The sequence below is a fragment of the Ips typographus genome, linkage group LG3 (assembly GCF_016097725.1).
Source record: "Ips typographus isolate SLU linkage group LG3, UJ_Ityp_2.0, whole genome shotgun sequence".
Lineage (NCBI taxonomy): Eukaryota > Metazoa > Arthropoda > Insecta > Coleoptera > Curculionidae > Ips > Ips typographus.
Window position 1 is genome coordinate 4,232,893 of NC_138424.1, and position 22,836 is coordinate 4,255,728.

Genomic DNA, 22,836 nt, shown 5'->3' on the forward strand with positions numbered 1-22,836 from the left:
ACCCAGATGTTACACCCCAGATTTCGTATTAAAAACCCAAAACACATATTAAACATTATATTTGCAAAATGTTTTTAAATTAGATGACAGCGTACAAGCAGCGCAGCGTTCGTAACAAAGAGGGCAACTACGGTCGTTATGGAATTACTGACAAATATCCTCCCGTCCGATATGGAGTAGTAAACAATAAAAAAACGCATATAATAAGAAACCACTGATTTATTTAAAATTTAAATTCAACAACTTTAAAGTATACAGAAAGCTTGGCTGTACAGTTATAATATAACAACCGAGTTACAATAGTCTCTTAGATTTGCTCTAAGTACATTGCTAGCCGGAAAAAACTATTTTGTATAATAATAGCGTTAAAGTAACCAATGTTATATCATACTTGTAGAACCGCCTTTATATGTTAGTCTTTTATTTTTCCAAAAGCTTCAAACGACACCAATTTCACTTAATATTTATAGCAACATTACATCGAACATCACATTTAGTTAATTTGCGTAATCAGGTAAAAGTTTATATTTTCTTTGTTTGATTTTTAACCACACATTTTTTAAGAAGACGTAACTGTAAACTATTGCTATGGAATGTAAAATGCTTTTAACCACAAACTAATAAAAAAACTAATCAGGAATGTATATAATATATCATATTAGCTAACGGAGCTGATGGAGAATAAGTTTTTTAGTGTGAAAAGTCTTGGATTGTACCAAAAGAATTCTCAATAAAATATAGGAAACAAGGTGGTAAAGACATAAAACTCAAACAATCAACGATAAAATTTAACACGTAAAACATTGAAAACAACAACAAGTTGGTTGAATTTAGAGATTTTTGGGGTATATAAGGCCCTTCATCATATCAAATGAATTACCATCTGGTTGCACCGATTCATTAGCACCACTGGCGTCTTGCACCTTCAGATAACCATGGTTGTCAATACCAACAATTTTGGCCTTGTGGGACTTTCCATCCTTGGTAGTTACAGTCACAGTGGCGTCCCTAAATAAAGTCTTCCTATCAATATTTAATTTCGCTTTGTACTTGAAGATACTCACGTGTGTAACCAAAATTCGTAATAATATTCAAAGAAATAGTCAACATCTCCAATTTGGAAGTGCGAAATTAACTTTTCTGTTTCGTTAAAGACCTGCGCCAAGAACCGCTCTAGCCCAATTTCAGGAATGTTGGTTCCATTGCAGCTATTTACCTCCCTGATGATGTCATTAATGCAGGTGGTAGGACTTGAATTGTACAGATTCACGCCGCAACCGACGTTAATGCAGGAAGTTTCACCCAGGACAGTGCACGTAGCCATTGCGCCGCCTATTTTTACGGTTCCATTTGCGTATAAGTCGTTCGGCCATTTGATTCCAAGTCGAATATCTGGATGGTTTCCGGTCAGACGCTTTACCGCTTTCACTACGGCAACCATGATTAAGTGCTGCACTAGACCTTGGCTTTTGCCTAGATTGGTAATAGTTGAGATGTGCAATTGCAAAGAGAAGAGGGCACTTCCTAACGGGCTCAACCACTTGTTTTTTTGGCGTCCTGAAAAAATAAACATAAACTAATCTATTAGTCTCACCTTTTCATTTTTATGCATTTTTTAGTTATACATTTCAAGTGATTCATGACAAAATATTCAAATTTATTATGACATCTTAAGGTCTTAATTGTAAGGCTGCGTTTTGCTATGGCTAACTTACACTCGTTCTTAAACTTGTACACATAGCCACATAGACAAAGTTGCTCCAGTTCAACGTGGGGAAGAAGCTATAGGAAAAAGTGACATATCATATTTGATATACCGATTAAACAATTAAGCGCCTTCAGAGCAAAAGATTCTAAAATATAAAGTTTATAGAATTATTTTCAGTAGTATCTCTATTACAAAACCAAAAGTTGGTAACCTGGTACATTGCTGCGATGGACAAAATCATAAGAAGCCTAAAGTTTATTTTAATTTTTTTTACTAGTTTGTGTGCAGTTTTGGCTACTTTCGTTGTGTTTATTCGAACTTATACCAGTTTTCAACATTTTGTGAGTTACGGATGTAAGTATAAAACTATAAAAATATCTACACACACCGGCAAAATTAGGGAAACCGTCAAAATTTACACTTCGTTTAACATCAATCTTCTCTGGAACTCTTTGCTCGATTTCCATCATATTTTTTATGTATTGCAGCTTGATTCTTCATGAATACCTTATTACCATTTTTAAATGGTTTGTCTTTATGTCATATACAGGGACGTAAAGGAAGTAAGGAATTTTCGGTGTTTTTTGAGACACCCTGTGGATTGAACAACTGACATCACTTTATAACATCAAATGTCAGACAAAATGGCGTCCCAGGCAGCCATTTTAAATTTTCTGTCAAAATAATGACTTAGTACACCGCCTTCTTTACAAGAAAGCCTAGAATGTCACTTTAATGGCGGCGTTATCGGATTTTTTTTTGTACACAAACCTATGGAGATGCAGTAGAAAATATGTTTTATTTTATTTTTTCGTGTAGTTGATTAGAAGTTGTGAGTGAAAAATCAAAGAACGCTTCATTCCTGATCCAGATATGTATAGATATGGCTTTTTATATCCAATAAAGTCCAGCCAAAGCAAGTTTGGTTAGAACCCTTTGTCTTGGAAAGTACAACAAACTAATCTGAAAACTGCTCAATCAAAGAAAATTTGGAAATCCTTGAATCTAGGTAAGCAAAACTGGTAAATGGGTTTTATATTATTACCAAGACCTTTCTTTTAAAATGTAAATGTGCCAATAGAACTTCTAAAAGCTGTCCTGTTTCTTCAGAGTAAACCTTTGTTGCTCTCAAAATGCAGGCGGCCTCAAAATGTAACTCACATAAGTCACATACCAATGTATGTAAGAGGCAATAAGTTTACTGAATGAGAAAGCATATTGTACTTACCACTGAGTATTGTGTTGGAGTAAAATCATTCCAGTTCAAAGCTTTCAACCACTGTTGGATTCGAGCAGGGTCTTGTGGAAAGTAAAAGACTGACACTTTTGGGCCTTTCACCAAATTGCTTTTAGAAATTTGGCAAACAACCAGTGGACGGCATATTGTAGAGGCAATAGAATTTAAGTTAAAAAACCAACCACAAATTATAGAACAATGAAGGAACAATAACAATAGTGATAACACAATAAAATGAACACAAACTACACTTTCACTAGAACAATAAACATATAAACAACAATTACTTTGGCAAGTAATCCCAAGTCTTGACTTTAAACCTTAAAAATTAATTTAATCATCCAAAAACTCAATTTCCACAATACAAACAAATGCAAACTGTCAATCCCATATTTCGGCCATATTGGAATTTTTGGCATGCACCTTCTTGGCTTTCTTGTACAGAGGGCGGTGCTTAGTATCAAGAAATGACAGACAAAATGGTGTTTCAGGCCGCCATTTTAACCCTCCTGGAGCAAAACAAAAAACTGAGAAAGCGAAAGATAGAGCAAATTTCAAGCTTCCCAAAAATGTCCCCACATGAGTTGATTGATGACACCGTTTGGACGCTAGAGGGCGTCAAAATTCTTTCACCCTAAAATCACATATTTTGGGACACACTTCGCTTTGACCCTAAATTACTCTCTTATTTGACAAGTTACGTCAAAATGTCATAGAAAGCAAATGATAGAGCAGATTTCAAGCTTTCTAAAAATGTCCCCCGATGAGCTGATTGATAACACCGTTTGGTTTTCCCCCCTAAATCCGATTGTCCACTAGCACACATCCTTTTGCACCTACTTCTCCCTACCCTTTTGTGATTGTATTGTAAAACTTCTCATTCTTCTTCGTCTTTTTTAGTTTTTAGTATTTAGTTATTATTTTTTTAAGTTTGAGTTACGTATAATATCTTTCAATTTCCTGTAAATGGGCCTCGGCCTGTTGGAAATAAACGGCTTTATTATTTATTATTATTATTAAAACCTTTAAAAAATCTGAAACATTATCACCGTGCATCTCGGTAAGAACGCATTTTCGGACACTTTATTACAACTTTCTGCTTAAAATTCAATTCTCTCTCAAACTCGTTACATGTTCTGTTACTTCCATACATTTATTGCAACCCCATTTGGATAATGAAGAGAAAAAAAATCTTGTAAACACAAATTTTTGGTTAAGTTATCATCTATTGACATTGAATAACTACACCATTTACACATGTAGTTTAGAAAGCGTTAGCTGAATTTTAGAAACCATAAGATGGATTTAAAAAATATCACTTGTATTTCAGAAAAGATACTTTCAATTTTAGAATAATAACTTTCATTTTTGAAATTGCAATTTGTATTTCAGATTAGTCACTTGTATTATAGAAAAGAGCAGTTGGATTTTAGACGTGGTCATTTGTAATTTGGAAAATTAAAGTTGAGCAAAAAAAGTAAAAAAAAAGTAAATAGTTTAACGAATATTTTTAATAACATTGTGGTTTAAGCAGTTCAATGAAAAATCGATTTATCTCGAAAACCGTTCATTTTATCGAAATAAAGGAAGAGTACAATTTTTCGATAAAAATGTCAAGAGTATCCATTAATGGCGTTTGCAGCTGAAAATAATGACAGCTGTCAAAGTTTAAGCAAATTGTGTCTTAGGTCCAGTTAGTTCCTGCCTTTCGAAGACGAGATACCTGGTTTTCATGTCAAATAGAAGGTCTCTTTCGATAAAACATTAAACCCAATAATCATTACAATATACAAAGTGTTTCAAAAGTTACGACCAAAAACGTTAATTGGAAGGCCAATCCCTTAAGAGTGACTTAAAAAAAAAATTATATGAACAAATCGTATTATTTTGACCTCCCCTGCATGCCCCCGAGAGATTGTCATATAGTTATGGGACACCCTGTATATTTTATATAAATTAATACTCCCGATGAGCGGGTTTTTTTGCTTAAAGTGATATTAAAAAAAAACAATTAACTAATAACCACATAGAAACACAAAAAAATCTGACCTTTTCTGAAATACAAGTGACGAATCTGAAATACAACTTACGTTTTCTAAAACGAAATTTACGATAATGAAATACAAGTTATAGATTCTGAAATCCAACTTATATTTTTAAAATCCAAGTGATATTTTCTAAACTACATGTGTAAATGGTGTAGTAAATAGTTATGCGGCATGGCACTATAAATTTTATAAAATGCTAGTTAGATTTAACAATCAGACTTACCTATTCCACCTAACTGTTGCCGGCAAATCACTGCCACTCCATGAGTCAACTGGTTATGCTGCAGCATAGAGTGCGTTGTTGTCAGTACATCACTATAAATCACCAATCGTCCAATATGCTTGGTATCTAACGTTTCGAAGTAGCTGACAGTGTTAAAATTCTGCGGACAGGCATGAATAAGAACGGGCAAAAACGTCCGATTCGGATCATCGTAACGATCTTCTTTGCCGCAGAACAGAATGTGCATGTCGCCCGCTGTCATCTCGTAATCTTTGATGCAATAGCTCTCGTTCAGCATGGTCAATTTTAAGTCGTGTCTGCCCAAGAAAAATGCCGGAGTGTACTCTGGAGTTACTTCGTCATTGTCACAGTCCAAATCCAGGTGGTCGGACAGCAGATCTTTCAGAATGTCTAGTCGAGCTTGATCGCTCTCGGTTAAAGCTTCAAATTTCTTTTCGTCTTCTGCATATTCAGTAGGATCAATCTCCAAATGTACCTAGAATGAATGAATCGCTCATTTTGAACACCACAAAGATAAAAAGGAAGAAATTAAAAAAAAAATAAACACAAAAAAGTTAAATTTATATGCAAACAGACATTTGTATTTACCGTAAGTAAGTTTTAACCAAAAAACAATTACTTTTTCTGTTTTTTACTTTAGTGATTCTTCCATGAACAACATTTTTCACTAACTTTAGAATAGCTATAAATAAATGAACATCGTATTTTCAAAATTTCTTAGTTGTCATAAATGACAAAAATTTTAAGTTTGGCATGTATGTACAAAGTGGTCCAGTTTTAAATGTCAATAATTCACCAATCCATAGCCAATTAAAAAATAAGTTGACATTCATTATGTCATTTTCCTGAAAAGTGCTTCCTAAGGAAAATACAGTCCTTCAAATTTCTGTTTAAAAAATCGTTTTTTTTTTGTCATAACTGTCAGACCGTTGGAGCAATATTGATCAAATTTGGAACAAGCACTTTATTACACGTTATTACGGTCAAAGACCCAAAACTAACCCAACCCAACTTAAAAATTGTCTTGGAATCGGAAAATTCACTTAAAAAGTTTAAAAAATATTATTGTAGCCAGTTTTCATAGTTTCCAGACAAACTAAAAGACTTTAGTTTTGAAAATTGAATTAGAAAAGATACAAATTTCAGAAGCTTAAAAATTGTGTTTGTAACCAGTTTTCATGCAAATCGAGAGACTTTAATACTAAAAATTGACTTGTAGACATAAAAACTACTTTTTCAAGAATTTGTTACTACAAATTCATACATTTAAACCTTAAAAATTGATTTGAACCCCAAAATGTAACTGAACTAATGAAAAGTGACATCAGAAGCTTAAAATTTGCATTTGAAGTAAGTTTTCATAATTTGAAGACAAATTTCAATATTTTAGTCTTGAAAATAGTCTTAGATGCAGGACATTGACATTAGATTCATGAAAATTGTCTTGAAAACTAACTTTTCGTGCTTTTTACTTTGCTTTTCATTTTCTTCGAATTCTGGACTATTTTAGTGCTTCAAAACTGCTTTCAGCTTGGAAAATCGAGTTTCAAGACTATCTTCACCAAGTTATTGACATAGCAAACTTAAAAAACATTTTTTACATTCTTCATAGACTTAAAATGGCATTCCAAGCTTTGTCACTATTAAATCGACTTCTAGACACCTCAGTGCTAAAAATTCGGGTATTTCTTAATAAACTAGACTGTTTTTAGTGTTTTAAGGCTGTTTTCAGTGCCTCAAATCGAGTTTCAAGACTATCTTTACAAAGTTTTTGACTTATCAGGCCTAAAAGCTAGTTTGTCCACTGATCATAATCTTGAAAATGTTATTTCAAGCTTCTTCACTATTAAATTGACTTCTACACTCATACACTCACATCTCTAAGAAATTCAGACTGTTTTTAGTGCTTTTTAAGATTGAAAAATCGAGTTTCTTCAGTAATAAAAGTAAACAATTTTGGTATCAAACGCTACAATAATAATCTTGAGAACTAATTTTTAGAAATAAAATAGTCCGAAAATTTAATTTACTTCTAGACTTGTTGTCCAGTCCAGAAAATTGAGTTGTACACCAATTAAAGTCTTGAAAATATACTTTTGGACTCTCTTTAGTCCTAGTAAAGTCAGTTCTAGCATTAAAAGTCAACTTTTATATTATTTTTAGTAGTAAAAAATGAGTTTCATGCACAATACAATCTTTGTCTTGATTTCCGGAATTTTTTTAGTTATTGAATGCCAGTTTCAGACACTCAACCAGGATGGCAGTCTGAGAAAGCGAATCATAAGACCATTCCTAGTAGTAAAAAAGTTTTTACTACTAGACTATTCAGTACAAATTTGGACTTTCACAAGTCTTGGATGTTCAGTTTTAAACTATAAAACGATTATAGTATCTTCCTTAGGAAACGTTTTTCAGAAAAATGACAATGCAAGTCAACTTATTTTTTGATTGGCTATCAAATAGTGAATTATTGACACTTAAAACTGGACCACCCTGTATACTTGGTTCTAACTTTAATTTAGACCTAAAAAAATATAAGTGGTTGGGCATTTCTAGATAATATAGAAACTTAATTTAAAATTTCAATTTATTAATATCCTGATCGAATGTATGGAATAAAACGAAAGTAAGAGATGTTAGAGAAGTGGTAGCAAGGTAGAAAATAAAATTTGCCGGTCACAATGCTAGGCAAAGGCACCGCCGATGGAACAAATGTATTCTAAACTGGACACCCTGGGAAAATAAAAGAAACAGAAGAAGACCCTTATGAGATGGGCGGATGAGCTGAGGCAACACATTGGAACAAACAAAAATTGATTTGAATACCGAAGCACCAAGAGGCCTGCCAGGGGATGGCCTAGAGCCAGACAATCCTAGGTAGAAAGAAAACCCCTGGAAAATTGCCCCATAAAGGGAGCAAAAGCCATATTCCCCTAATAGGGGATTCAGAAAGGAAGGAAGGAAGGAAGGAACAAGTCATAACCAAAATCATTTTTTGGTTTTGTTTGTTTATTTTTTGTCTTCATTGGATTTAGTGTATTTGTGCTCAAAAATAAAGGCTTTTCTGTTATATTGTGTTTATCGTATCTAGAGTGACAACTGTGGTAATAATCGGTTGTATCTTGTTGTTTTTTAATTATCTTCAATTTTAGAAAAAAAAAATGAGAACAACGAAAGTGACACTTTAAATAAAACATTACCTGAGAAAATACGGCGCGCCCTTCAGATCCTTTAACGGTTGCTAGTAATAAACTAGGAGTCTGCCACGTTTCTTCCGCCCCTAAAACTTGCACCTGAACAGTGTAGTTCTTTCCTCCGTGTTGAAGTTCAACGGTAGAGGGCGTTCGCGGCGCTGTAGGGCTGCTACCGTTTCCGCTACTATGATTGGAGGCGTCCGAGTCTTTCGAGAACTGCTTTCGAGCGGGGGAAGCTTGGTAGCAAAAGATGTGATGCATCATTCTCACATTACTCCATTTTCCGTAAGTGAACCGCACCAGCTCGTGCTCTCTAACCTGCGAAATCCACCATCGGTCACTCGGAAAGAGAAAAAATAAATGTAGCAGTACCTCGGCAGTGGTAAATGTATGAAGAACGCTATACAGTAAATCGCTGCACAAGCATAGCAGTTGGCCACCACTCAACAAGAACTTCATTAAAGTGGAAGTAAGTTTTGGATCCACGGATCCGCAAACTACTACTAAAGCTGTTGTGTCCATCCAGGTTGCTGGACCACATGTCGGAAGATCGTATATTGTATATCTGTATTGTAAGAAACATACTACATATCTTACACCCAAAAAAATAATAAAGAAACTAACTTGTTCTGATTTAAAATGGACGAAAGAATTTCTTTTACATTGTCCCTTGCTACAGCGCTATCCGCGTAGACTAGTACGTTAGGGGGTTTGGAAGTTAATAGTTTCTTGCGGTCGGCGATGCCGAAACCGTTACAGTCAGTGGGCGACGACTCATTCTCGTGGTCACCAGTACCAGCTGATAATCGATAAGTTAAAGCTAATAATTGCCAATAAAGCGTAAGAAAAAAACAAACCATTTTGATCTTTACTATCTGTTTCTGCGTCGTCACAAGTTGCTGTCCCTCGTACCAGTCGTTTTTCTTTACTCGACGTTTTGCCTGTTTTTTTCAGTCTCTCGTTAGATTTATGATCTTGGGAACTGGTGCCTGGCTGAGATTCTTCTAGATCGGCTTTTCTGCTTTTGTGCTTTTCTAGGCGTAAAAAGATGTAGTTGCTTATGCGGAATGTCCTATGAATCGCACAAATTCGCCAGGTAAAAATGAATAAAGAAAAATCTCTGTACAGGGCGATTAACTTAACTTTCTTTAAGTTTATTTAACGTAGTAGTATGACGGATAGAACAAGATGGACTTTCGCACAATCACCAGTCTTGTCATCAAGTATTTACTAGTGTATGAGGAGCTATCAGACAAAAGCAGTTTGGAAAAAATGTCAAAAAACGTGACAAGTACGATTGGCAAAACAATGCCCAAAAGTGGAATGGCAGGTTTATTCCAACAAGTCAGACATGTCACATACAAAGTGCTTTCCATCTTTGTCGAAAGTATTGATTTTAGTGGTTCCAATACTTGAATGTGGCAGGTATAAATACTTACAATATTATAGCTGCATCAATAAGAAATTGCGGCGAAAACTAACCAAGAACCATTTGTGCAACAAATGGAGACCATTTGTTGCACTCATAAAAGATGAGGCTGGTTACAAATAATATAGGTATATGAAATCCAAATAGGAAACTCTAGAAACATACATACTTAAACAACTGATGGAAACCACAAGAGAACTGACCGATAAATACACAACAAATGCAGTGAAACTAATAAATCTGAACAAATAAATATATGAGATTGAGAACCCATAATACATACGAAATTGCAAGAGTGATAGATCAAAATAAAGCTATGAGAATCCTAAGAAAATCGATCGAGGGCAAAGCTCTATTACGCCGAACTCTACAGTACCACAGTACAATTATCCATAACCAAAGTATGAACATTCCCAATGTTCAAAATGAGGGATTAGAAGATATACCCGAAATCAGCTTGAATGAATTAATAGAAGCATTGAAAGAAATGAAGAACAACAAAACACAATTTATGACGGTATTAATTTAAATGGATTAAATCTTGAACTTCTAAAGGTAAATACAAGTAGGTGCAAGATAACATGCAAGATATCCAGGCGAATAGGACTTGCTTGGGCCGGATTTGGAAAGGAATTATCTCTGTGTGTCTGAAAAGCTATGAAGCAGAAACACTAATCCTTTCAAACAAGACAGTTGAGAAAATCCGTATTACCCAGAGAAAAATGGAACGATCGCAGTTTGGTCTTTCACACAGAGATAGAATAAGAGACTTTGTGGTGGGAGAGAAGACTAAGCTGTCGGATGCCGGGGAAAAAATGGTGAATCTGAAGTGGAATTGGGCTGGACATGGAGCGCGTCTCACGGATGAGCGCTGGAACAACATGATCGTAGAATGGAGACCACAAAGAGAATGCAAACATGGATTAACACTACACAAGATAGATAGGTATAGATTCTAGACGAACAATTTACGGAAGCCTATGTCCAACAGCGGACGTATACGGCTGTATGATAAAACGTTTTCAATACCCCAGATATTTTCGTAGTAATACCAAAAAATATTGAAACTTAACAAAAAAAACTATTAACATTCAGGTCAGACATTTTTGCGTCAATGACCATCATTTCACGTGTAGTAGGTACTATTTATTTACATATTTTAGATTACCCATTTTTCAAGAATCACCCTGTTTATAAAAGAAAATAAAATCAAAGTAACTATGTTCTCACCTCTATGTTTATGTCCACCTTTCTTTTCTCTAGGTTCAGGTTCTGCAGAATGTCTGCAAATTGTATCGCCACCACCCGTATCTTCCCTACCAGTACTTTCCGGTTCTACTGAGTTTTCATTTAAATTACCGTCTCCCCTATCTTGATCTTTCTCGCTTTTGTAATGTCGTGAGGTTTCCGTCTCTTCTTTGCTTCGATGTCGACGGTGTTCACGACTTCTGTGATCTCTACCTAAACTTTAAGCTTAAACCGTCTGCAGCAACTGTAAAGAGCTGTACTCTTACTGTGCTCGTTACCGCTCCGATGCCTTCTGTAGTCCGAACAATTGACGTCCAGTTTGTTTTTCTCTTCCAAAGCTCGTTTGTCCTTTTTAATCGGCTTTACTTCGGATACTGGTACGACTTTAACCTCTTCCGGTTTGGGAGTACCGTTGTCTATCGTTATTTTCGGGCTGCGCTTATTAACATGGCTAAATGAAAGGGAATAGTTGACAAGTCAATAATTTTGAGACTTACTTCGTCGCGTCGCGAATCTTTGAGTACAAGTCCCTGACGTCTTTGACAAAGTTTTGCCAGTGCACTGGAGCTAGAGAGTACTTTTGGGACGACTCTATCGAATATTGTCTTTCGTACAAGATCCGTTTAGCTCTACCGTCTACGTCAACAGCTGCAATCAATTATATTTCCGTAAGTTTTCAACAGCGTACAACAAGTTTAAAATCATCAAAATTATGTTCTTTGATACCCTAGTTTCATATAAATTTGAACTTTTTTCAATTTACTGAATTAACTGAGATGGATTATGTCACACAACTTTCATTTACATGAAGTAAATGTTTTGAATGTGACGTTTGCATGTTTTATTGATAGTTTTGTCGCATTCAAAACAGTTACCTCTCAATCGTCCCGTCATCCTGTTTTCCAATCAAATTAACCGATCAATCACTACAATCTGACCTTTTGTTTAAGACATGTAACAAGAGATCGAGCGTTTAGGTGAATGGTTAAATACATAGCATAGTTTAAGTTAAGATTTATTGGCAATAAGCAAAATAAAATAATAAGACAATTCAAACGCGCGACAGCATTTTCTTATATTCTGGGACTTACTTGCTGAATTACTATTGAGTGTAATAACATATCCCTAAAAATATTTATATTTATTTTTGCTTTGAAAGAAATGAGATATCTCAAAAACGGCTAATCGTAGACTTCGTTGTGCGGCATTTTAAAGAGCATTTTCTATCCTTTAAAGTGCCCCAAAGTTGCGTTTAGTTTGTGGTCTTTCCGGAAAAGGTCTTTTTTACAAAAATCTCGATATCTCGAAAAAAATCAAATGCTATGGCTTCCTATTACCTATTCCGTAAGCATTCAGATTATTTTGAAGCAACAAGGCGATTTTCAGTTTATAAGGCAGGTAAAACGACAACTTTTTTTTAACAAAACTCAGCACAAGGGGTGTTTCAATCAAAAAATTTGATTAGATATTTAAAATAGCGGATATATTGCCGGTTTGACTGCGTTCAACTGCAACGCAAACCACGTGACCTAAATACAGTAAGCGAGTTTAGGGTCACGTGATGCGCTGAATGTTTGTAATGGTTACCCCATGACATGCAGTAATCATTTTGGATCTAAATAGCAAAGGCAAACGTTTAATATTTATGAACGAAGTTGGGAATTTCAATATTCCTACTTTTTGTCGGAAAATCAAGCGCCTTAAATACGTAATGTTCGGTTTTGTTTAAAAAACATTCACAAAATTACATACCGTAAATTAATTACAAAAGAGTTGCAATTTCTATAGCCAAATCAGCCGATTATCACCACACTTTCTATTTTAGACCAATATAACCGAAAAATCATTCATTTTAAAGCACAAACTTTCACCAGAATGAAAACAGTAATTATAAATAAACAACTGTCATGGCCATGTCCCGATGGAATGTCAAACGTCAACTGTCTGCGTTGTTGCCGGCTCGTTGTGTGAAAACTGCAGTACTCTATCGGTTTTGCAACACAAGATATCATTGAAAAAGCGTTAAGAAACAATAAACATTACATTATTAACATAATTAGAATACTATATGTTGCACAGGGGACGGTTTCAATTTTCAGACTTTTTGGACATTTTTCATTTTGGTAGTATCAAAACGCCCCCGTCCGGAAAAAAAATGTCTCGTAGCCATACTATGTATAGTTTCTAAGAAACAGCCTGTACAGGGTGTCCCAATAAGCCGTGCACGCGGCTGTTATACTTTGCCGGACTAGTAACGTAATGAATCATTTCCTGGACTGAAACCGATTACGTAATAGAGCATATTACGATACAGCATGAAATAAAACATTTTTCCCGTATAGTGTGGGGAAAATGCTACTTTGCATATGCAAAAGTGTGCGCAAAGTAGTTTCGTTGCAATCATTCGTAGAAAAACCAATTAGGCTGAGATTGACTACAAACTAGCCCAAACCAAACACCTGAAGGGTATAAATATTATATTATTTAACAATATTTTTACATTTTGAGGGGCATAGTTCAAAATATTACTGTCACGAATCAAATATTTAAGTTGAGAAATAAATGCCATGACAATTTTAAAAGGAGCAATGATCATATCATCCTTTTATATTTAACTGAACCCTTTTTGCAAATTTCGCATTACTAGAGCCATACTCCTAATTAGGATAAATAAGAAGTTATTTCCTAATTAAGAAACACCATTAACAGCTATTTACTAATCTATTTAATAATCAACATCATACCCTTAATTTGCTTTGCTTAAACGTTGACGTTAGAGCAAACCTTTAAAACTGACCGTAACTAGATAATTTCTACTATTATTCGACTTTAATGTAACATTTACTTGCTTCCGTTTCTGAGTTTTAAGTAACCATAAAGATGCTGCCCAGTAATATTTAATTTTCACGTTTTCGCGAGCTTGAAACTTCTACTTTCCGCTCTAGTGCGATTAAATAATCTGATCATTTAGAAATATTGAAAATTGACACTTTACCGTTGCCACTTTTCCTCCTCCATCCCGTGACAATACCATAAGTGAGATACTACGTTTCGGTTTTTGGCAACCATTATCAGCTTTCTGTTTTTTTTTATTGTGCGATTATCTAATCTATTTAATTTTTTAAATGTTTTTTTTTTCTTACCCAGATACAATATGTCAAAAGTTATGGATCAGAGTTAACTGCATTTTACAGTATCAGACTTTTTCATTTGACTTTTAAATTTATCAAATCCACAATCAATTTTCAATGTATAAGCAGTTAGATTTTTACATTAGATCTGTTCTGTTGAAGTTGGCATCCAAGTTTACCATTTTTAATGGCCGTGTTTGCCCTTCCAAAAGTTTAAATCAGCTGTTTCTGACATTTCATTGGAGTGCCTAATAACTAAATTTTATTTTTTCTTTTGACTGAGATTGCGATTTAGCGGAAACAGAAACAATGGACTCTTACTCTCAATTTTTAACAGTTGAAGCTCGTGGTTGATATCGCAGTCGGTTTGTGAAAAACAGTGAACAAGTTTCGCCAACTTGTCCAAGTCTGTTTTGATAATGGCCTCAAAGTGGTCCGTGACTTTCCAAGCTAGCAATTCCCCGAAGTTTTCTATCTAAATTTGAATCAATATGAATTTTAAAAACTAAGAACTGCTTAATGACCATACTTACTGGCAAGACTTCGGCCTGGTGCCTTTTATACGACTCCAATACAGTTTGCACCAACACGTACACGTTGGGAGTACTGAGAGTCACTCTTGTGGGTTTAAAGAATATGGGAAAATATCTGTAGTCTTTGGGAAAATACAACCATTGCGAGCACAAGTTTATTTTTTGCTAAAACAAATTTAGAAAACAAGAATTTTTTCGTTAAACAGATATTTGAAGGGAGGGAGACACACTCGCCTCGAGAGGGAGGTTGACAGAGAGACTCAAGGGGAGTGTGTCGAGAATCGCCCCCCTGTTACATACAACATTTAATGTACCTTGGGTACAACTGTAACCCCTAAACGGTTATCACATCTGAAGAGCAAGTTTTCTATGCTCCGGTTGCGACGGGTATTGAAAATAACAGATTCGTCGCACACCAAAAGAGCGTTTTCTGAATTTAGAGTGCCGCTCAACTTATTCTTGAGGTTGGCCAGCCTCCACCACTGTAGAAACGTCGCGTACATGTAGTACAGTGTTAATATCATGTTTTTCTTGTTGTACTTGGATTTGTGGGCACGTTCAGCAAAGCGCGATCATTTTCAAAGTTGCCGTCCTGTGTGGGGTGTGAAGATAAGTTGAATGCACGTCTCCTCTTGTCTTCGATGGTAATCGTGCTGTTGTCAAGCCAAGCAAATCAGTGACCTAAACCAAAACAACTATTCTTATTATAATTTTCCAGTTGTTTTTATCGGGTGTTATTGTCAACAAATTGTAATGTTAATCATCACGTAGGATAGTTTAATAACTATCCTCGGGTGCAAACAAAAATATAAAATTATCATAGAGAATTGCACTTAGATTCACCAAAAATAAACTTATAGAAGTCTGAATAAGTAGATTGAATAGTATCGAAGTCTAAAATAGCCTGAATAATAAATAATATATTATTAATTCTAATAGCTACTACACTTAACACCTGCATTAGGTCAGATAGATGCGGCAAAAATCAGAAACCTTCAGACTTATACTTTAAAATGGGTCAATAATATTTGCGGGCAAACAACTCGTAAACAAGCATCAAAACTAAAAAAATAAGTAGCCATAAGTCATTGTTTGCTGGAGATAAGTCAAAGCAAAGTAATTATTTACGAAGAAATATGATAGTAATTAAAACACTACTTTCTCTGATTAATAGTGCATTATTATCGCATAGCTAATGTTTTGCGGCCTATTCATATTTGTTTCTAGAAAAGTTTTATGACAAAACTGATGCTTGGTGGGAAGTTAGCGAGTATAAATATTTGGGCCTTGAAATAAGAATTGGTAGAGACAACCAGACGCAGGAACTTGCTGAAAGAATAAGATTGGGTTAGGCAGCTTGTGGGAGGCTGAAGGATGTTTTTAATAGCGGCCTACCAATAAGCCTAAAAATTAAGATCAACAATCAGTGCGTATTAACGGTTATTACACATGGAGCAGAAACACTCTAACAATAACTAAAAATGTCGTATCCAAACTCAGAATCGCCCAAAGAGAAACGGAAAGAGCAATAGGCTGCAAGATCGTATAAGAAATACAGAAATTCGTCCAAGAACAAAAGTAGAGGAGTTAAGTGGAAATGGGTAGGACATGTTGTGAGATTCAGACTTGTAAATTGAAGATCCTGTGCTGATAAAAAAAGCAGAAAAAGGCCTCCAACGCGCTGGAGCGATGACATCAAAAAGATAGCGGGACAATGGACCCAAATGATGATGTGTGTCAGAACTAAAATTCGCATTACTAAAAATAAAGATTCATTAAATTACAGCTGAAGATCGAAAATGGCAAAGTGGAAGCCTAGAGATCAGACTTAGAAATCTAGGATTGCAGCTGCAGAAAAGTAAAAGAACAAATCATGACCTATGCAAAAATACACATTCCATTCAAAAAGTATTGAAAACAAGTAACAAATAATAGATTTGAGCACCATCCATCGCAATAATGGCTGGACAGACATAGCCACATGTAGTCATCGTTATAAAAATACCATTCATTCATTCAAGAGCGAAGGACAAATATTTCAGGAAGCCTCAGCCTCTAAAAATGTAGTATTGTTTTATTTATTGATATTATTTTATAATTTATCACATGTCTCTAAGAAATATTCTTCTGAATTTTGGGTTGTTAAATTCACAAATAATACATTTTGTTACTTATTTCTATTATAGTTTTCTAACAGTTCTTAGAATTTGCTCAGTTGATTCTATCCCTAAATCAAGATTTCGGTAATGGTGTTTAGTAAATTCGTAAAAAGGTTCACAATTTAAACAAATGTCTTCTTACTGTATGCTGGTTGTATTTCCAATAAGACGGAGAAAACCAAATTCAAAAAAGAGCAAAAAAAACATACTTTTTAAAACATCACAGAATTCGATATAACGACTTTCAAATTAAACAATAAACAGCGATTACACATTAACAAATATATAAAAAACAAACTGATTTCAGAATTGACTTTAGCAAATAAGTACTATTGTTGCCATAAAACGAAATGTAACGTCAAATTCCAAATGTGATGCTGTAACGTAGTGTCAATCCTTTTGAATTATCTCATCAAATGAACATTTTACATTAGTATATTGTACACCAAAGATGAATATAATATCTCTATCATAGACAATTTGCCAGAGTTTTACATTATGCGACTAATTAGAATTAAGACAAAACACTACATTTTTGAAACGCAAGCCAAAAAGACAACCAATTTTTACGGTCAAAATTAGCTGTAATAATTGGTCTATTTCATATACACAGATTAGACCAAAATCGTTAAGACTGTGTGTAAGTGCCTACTTGTCCATCCTCAAAACTGTTAAGAAAATAGCCAATATCCCTGTAGGAAGAGTAGAAAATTTTTTTTTCTTCAGGAAGCACTAGAAATCTTTGAAATCAAGACGACATAATGTTAAACTCCAAATTGCGCAACACTGTCTCGATTTAACCAATTCTGTACGTTTTGCTGTTTTCTAGATACTTACATGCAAAAATCTAGAAAAAACTAACCTTTTTTGGATTTCTAAATTGTATTATTTGAATAGATTTAATGTTTACCTGTTCTACTAGTTTAACAGAGAAATAATAAACTGGAGCTAACCAACATAATCTCTAATGTAATAAAAATGGTTATCAGTTTAAGCGACATTTTTTTTTTTAAACTGGTCTCCAAGGGAAGGGAATTAATTATAACTATAAACAATATCATAAAGAGACAATCGTGTGTGCATACATTATTTTGTTGGTATCCCGTTTAAGTGAAAGCAGTCATGAAAGACACTAAGAAAATGATGGTAATGGAGCTAAAACTGACTGCTCTGGCCAAACTCAGGGCAAAAGGTAACGTCACCATTATCATTTGTCATTATTAAACCGCATAAATTTACACAAAGCGCAAAAACTAAGTTTATCGAGTGAGGAATCTTTAGTTTAAATACTATTCGACTGATAAAAGCCCAAAGTGTGTAAAGGATAACCCAACCATTTCAATTTTTCTGAAACGTGATAGTGTTGTGGTAGCTCGTATGGTAGAAGTTACTTAATAAAATCAATCCAATCACCGCCTAAATTGAACTCCTTTATGTATTTTACAAACGACTGGGACTCGGGCAAGTGCTATTGTGGTAACAACAACATTGGAGAATCCATGGAAAACAGTAATATTAGTGCTAGATGGAATGTTCAGAATGAACCAAACAAATCAAAGAGAAAAGGTATTTTTACTTTGCTGTGTTGTTAAAAAATTCAATTATTTCTATTCTTCAAATTGATATACGAAAATTTTACAATGAAGATTTTACTGATCAGTAGACTGAATGTCTTTCGATATACGTAATGGTGACAAACTGAACCTGATGTAATATTGCATCATATTTTATTCAAGCTAGACGAGCCCCCAAGCTTTATCATTGCAACTTTGATAAAAAACTACTTTAAAACACAATTTTTATTCTTTCCAGACATCTTTTCAAATTTTCCACTAAACAAATTCATAATTGAAAGTAAAATGATATATAATTGCAAGTTTCCTCATGGCAACCACCAATCATTAACTTTTACCGATAACAATAAGCTTAATAATAAGAGATTCAATTAAATATTGAAATTAACTACGTCCGTTTACCCGGAGAGGGCAACGGTGATAAAAAGGTCTTACGGCAAATAAAAAGCCAATTTGTTTTCGAATTCGCATCGATTAACACCCCAGTATTATAGAAAATGATTTGCTCAGACTTACGGTCCATTTATGTTTCAGAAATCAAAAAGGAGGAAGTGATGGCCATTCGGACACGTTTTCCTAACAAAATACCCGTAAGTTTTGTCGGTTTCCACGTTAACATCCGCTAAGTTTTTTTTTCAGGTGATAGTACAAAAATACTGGAAAGAGAATCAACTGCCACAACTCGACAAATCCAAGTTCCTAGTACCCAAGGATATTACCTTGTCTCAGTTTCAAACTATAATTAGGTAAGTGTACTAAAAATGTAGCAAGCCAAATTGTTCAACACACTGTATTCGAGGCAATGACACTGTAGAGATAAACAACAAAGTTTCGCCACTTTATCTTAACCACCACAATTAAAATGGTGAAATTTAATTAATATAATTAGACCCCTGCTAACGACAATAACACATTTATCTCTGGACATGGCACCAATTTTCAAAACACTTGCATAATGAGTGTTCACCAAATTTTTAAATCTTCCCTATCCATACACATTTTTTTATCATAATTTCTACTGTTTTCACCAACACTCTATGTTGGTTTTAAGGACAATAGAGTTTTCGGTATTACTTTCAAGTAATTGTTGTCCGAGGGTTTAAAAATCCGTCTTATAATGTAAGTACCTGTGTTAAACTAGACCAATACACATTCTTTAGGAAAATACACTAGAACTCCAGTTTTTTTGCATGATTAGAAACAAAAAAGTTTTGAGGAGTTTTCAAAATGGGTGAAACTTTAAAAACGCCCCCTAGCGCCGCGAACTGACAAGATATCAAAATACGGTTTTTGTCATTAATCTTTTCGCAAAAATCCACCTCTAGACATGTATATTAGTTTTTCCACTACTAACATAATAAACATACCAATATTGACCGATTAGTAACTTGAGAAATTAGTTTTCTCTACCATAATGGTCATTGTTGACCTAGGTCAAAAATAGAGTCTAATCTCTAGTTCTAGTCTGGCACAAACACGACAAAAATGAAATATTATTGACCTAGGTAAATAATAATGTCAATGTCCATTAAGACATCTGACAAATGAAATATACTTGACTTGACAGAGACAGATAAATTAGGTTGTCCACCGCCTACTATACTAGAAAGCCTAGAAGGTGCTTGTCAAAAAATCCAATATGGCGGAAATAGTGGTGACAGTTTGTATTGTGGAAATTGAGTTTTTTGAGGATTAGATGAATTTTTACGGTTTAAAATCAAGACTTGAGGTTATTTTTGTTTGGTGCCGTTCAAGCCACATTGTAACAGCAATTCAGAAAAAAGCCCAACCGTGTCAGTTTTTTACTTTACAAAAAACCGGATCTAACTCAACAGTGGTTGAACACTTTGAAGTGGGATGATTTTACTCCAACACTATACTCAATGGTAGGTACAAGAGCTTTCTAGTACAGTAAACTTATAAGGTACTTGTTACATGCACAGGTATGTGAGTTACATTTTAAAGCATCCTTCATTGTGAGAGCAACAAAAATAACTTTAAATGAATGTTCTTGGTAATAACATAAGAACCATTTACCAGTTTTGCTTACCTAGTTTCAAGGATTTCCAGATTTTCTTACATTGAACAGTGTTTAAACTAGTTTGCTGTGTGTTGTACTTTCCAGGACAAATGCTCTAACCAATTTGTTTAACCAACCAAAAAGCTCGATCTATACATATCTGGATCAGAAATGAACATTTTTTTGATTTTTCACTCACAACTTGCAATCAACTACATGAAACAACTTAAAAAATACATATTTCTTACTACATCTGCATACGTTTGTGTATAAAACGAAAACCGCTAACGCCGCCATTTTAGGCTTTCTAGTATAGAGGGCGGTGGGTTGTCCCTTCATGTTGTTGTTTTGTTGTTATATTAAATTTTTAAATTTTCAATAAAAGGACCATCAAAAATATTGTTAATAGTGAAAAAAATGCTGAATTATTCACGGTTTAGACAGCTTTTATTAACCTTATGTCTTAACATTGACATGCGGTCAATAAAAGCTACTGTCTAAACCTTGGTTAATAATATACTATTTTTCCTATCTAGCCGGGAAATGGGATTTTCCTGTCAAAACACACTAAATTTGGACACCCTGTAGGTATCAACCAAATATGTATACCAATAATGTATATTTTTCAAATTCAATAAAAACAGATAGCAAATATAGTCTGCTGATGAATGCCGCCACATTCGTTTTGGCATCTTTATCTAACCCATTAGAATTGAATGAGTTAAAAGATAAAGATGGCAACACTTTGTAATAGTCTTCGTAAATATTCCTAACACTGAGAGATAATTATTAAGATTTAAACAAAAATTTATGGGTAGGGTAGATCCAAAAACGTCATGTCCACACACACTAATTTATTGCATCTTCTAATAATGTTGTAGAAATCGAATGCATATGGGACAAAACCAGGCACTGTATCTCCTGGTCAATGAGCGATCGATGTTGAGCCTTTCACTCACTTTGGGTGAAGTTTACACAGAACATGCAGGTCCTAATGGCTTCCTCCATGTCACTTACGCTTCGCAAGAGGTTTTTGGGAATAGATTGCATCAAGAAAATATTGTTAATAGCAACCACTCAATTAGATATCCTGCAAGAAACTATAAAGCCTCAAAGGGCTCATGATATTTTTTTATTATTCACTTAAAACTATAATTTTATCTTTAGACACTAAGATTTTTATATTCACCTTTTGACTGTTCCTATTACTTATATTTTACTTATTATTAATGCCGCTGAGATTACTATTATTAACTTATTTAGTCTGGTTAATTTCAGTGCAGTGTCTGTTAAATATAATACCTTAATATGTAAGATTCTAGGCCTATTTGGTTTGTATAGATAAGTTGTATTAAAGATTAGATCAGTTTACATACCACAGAGCTGTGTGTATTTGTTTTTAATAAATTTGTTTTAAAAATCCTACTGTTTAGATTTATTGCTGCAAAAACCAAAAGTGAAACATACAGCCAATAAGCATAATGCAATAGCAAAATGTGTTTTCTTAGATTGATATTGTTTTAGATATGCATATTTAGAACATGTTGTATTTTCTGAACAGTTACAACAAGGGTAGGTTTGGCAAATGGTATAATCTTGTGCAAGACAAGACTGTCAAATAATGACATTTTATAAAACATCTCATTACCTCAAAGTCAACTACTAAGTCTAGGTAAAAATTAATTTTGACTTTAAATTAATTTGAAGAGTGGTACCAATAAAAATAACACTAAACTCTACTGAATCAACCACTTATTGAGGGTAGGCAGTAGGTAGCCGTTTCATGATTATATACCTAGAAAGGTTATTTAATTTTAAAATACCTACTCATTTTGTAGATAAGGAAAATTACATAGTTAAAGTTCATATAAACTTGAGATCACTTAAAGTGGTTCAATTTTTCCCCACTTTAAGCATTTCCGTATATTTCTCCACAAATTCATGCGTAAAAATAACCATTTTTGTAAAAATCTTGTACTGTTTCATTGATCAATGAATTGCGCTGTATTAACATTCTGCTGTACACTGCAGTATTTGAAGATTTCGGTTTGCAGAAAAACTAATAAGGGTTTCAACGTGATTTCAGGGTAGAATATGGCTTAAGTCATTAAGTTTCTGTAACCGTTACCACAAAATTAACTAAAAAATCAAAAATAATCCGCTTACCTGTCCAAAATCAACAATAACAAACACTGAAAAAACAGGAATCCGGGACAAGCTCCTCCCACCTGAAATTTGAGGACACAACCAACAGTGACAATTGAGTGACATTGCCCATCCCCATAACGACAGATGACAGTACGCAGATAGG

The 22,836-nt window shown here is 34.3% G+C and overlaps 2 protein-coding genes across 4 annotated transcripts; one reads left to right on the plus strand and one right to left on the minus strand.

Moving 5' to 3' along the window:
* Window positions 1-201: 201 nt before the first annotated feature.
* On the minus strand, window positions 202-22,798 carry Hcs (holocarboxylase synthetase-like protein). 2 transcript variants are annotated; one of them, XM_081975321.1, is made up of 14 exons: window positions 22,692-22,798; window positions 15,087-15,453; window positions 14,773-14,937; window positions 14,561-14,714; window positions 11,606-11,756; window positions 11,375-11,541; window positions 11,091-11,321; window positions 9,289-9,465; window positions 9,056-9,230; window positions 8,804-8,996; window positions 8,438-8,749; window positions 5,217-5,712; window positions 1,065-1,557; window positions 202-1,008 (listed from the first exon to the last, which is right to left on the minus strand). In XM_081975321.1, the coding sequence occupies exons 2-14, from the start codon at window positions 15,294-15,296 to the stop codon at window positions 831-833; spliced, it is 3,102 nt and encodes a 1,033-aa protein (XP_081831447.1). In that variant the 5' UTR covers window positions 15,297-15,453; window positions 22,692-22,798; the 3' UTR covers window positions 202-830. The 2 variants fall into 2 exon arrangements, with proteins under 2 accessions (XP_081831447.1, XP_081831446.1); XM_081975320.1 differs by having other exon boundaries at window positions 11,375-11,559.
* Window positions 17,996-21,945, plus strand: LOC145726324 (microtubule-associated protein 1 light chain 3 beta-like). Of its 2 annotated transcripts, none has more exons than XM_081975380.1 (4): window positions 17,996-18,123; window positions 19,040-19,095; window positions 19,145-19,251; window positions 21,407-21,945. In XM_081975380.1, the coding sequence occupies exons 1-4, from the start codon at window positions 18,054-18,056 to the stop codon at window positions 21,648-21,650; spliced, it is 477 nt and encodes a 158-aa protein (XP_081831506.1). In that variant the 5' UTR covers window positions 17,996-18,053; the 3' UTR covers window positions 21,651-21,945. The 2 variants fall into 2 exon arrangements, with proteins under 2 accessions (XP_081831506.1, XP_081831505.1); XM_081975379.1 differs by lacking the exon at window positions 17,996-18,123 and adding an exon at window positions 18,299-18,497.
* Window positions 22,799-22,836: the final 38 nt, after the last annotated feature.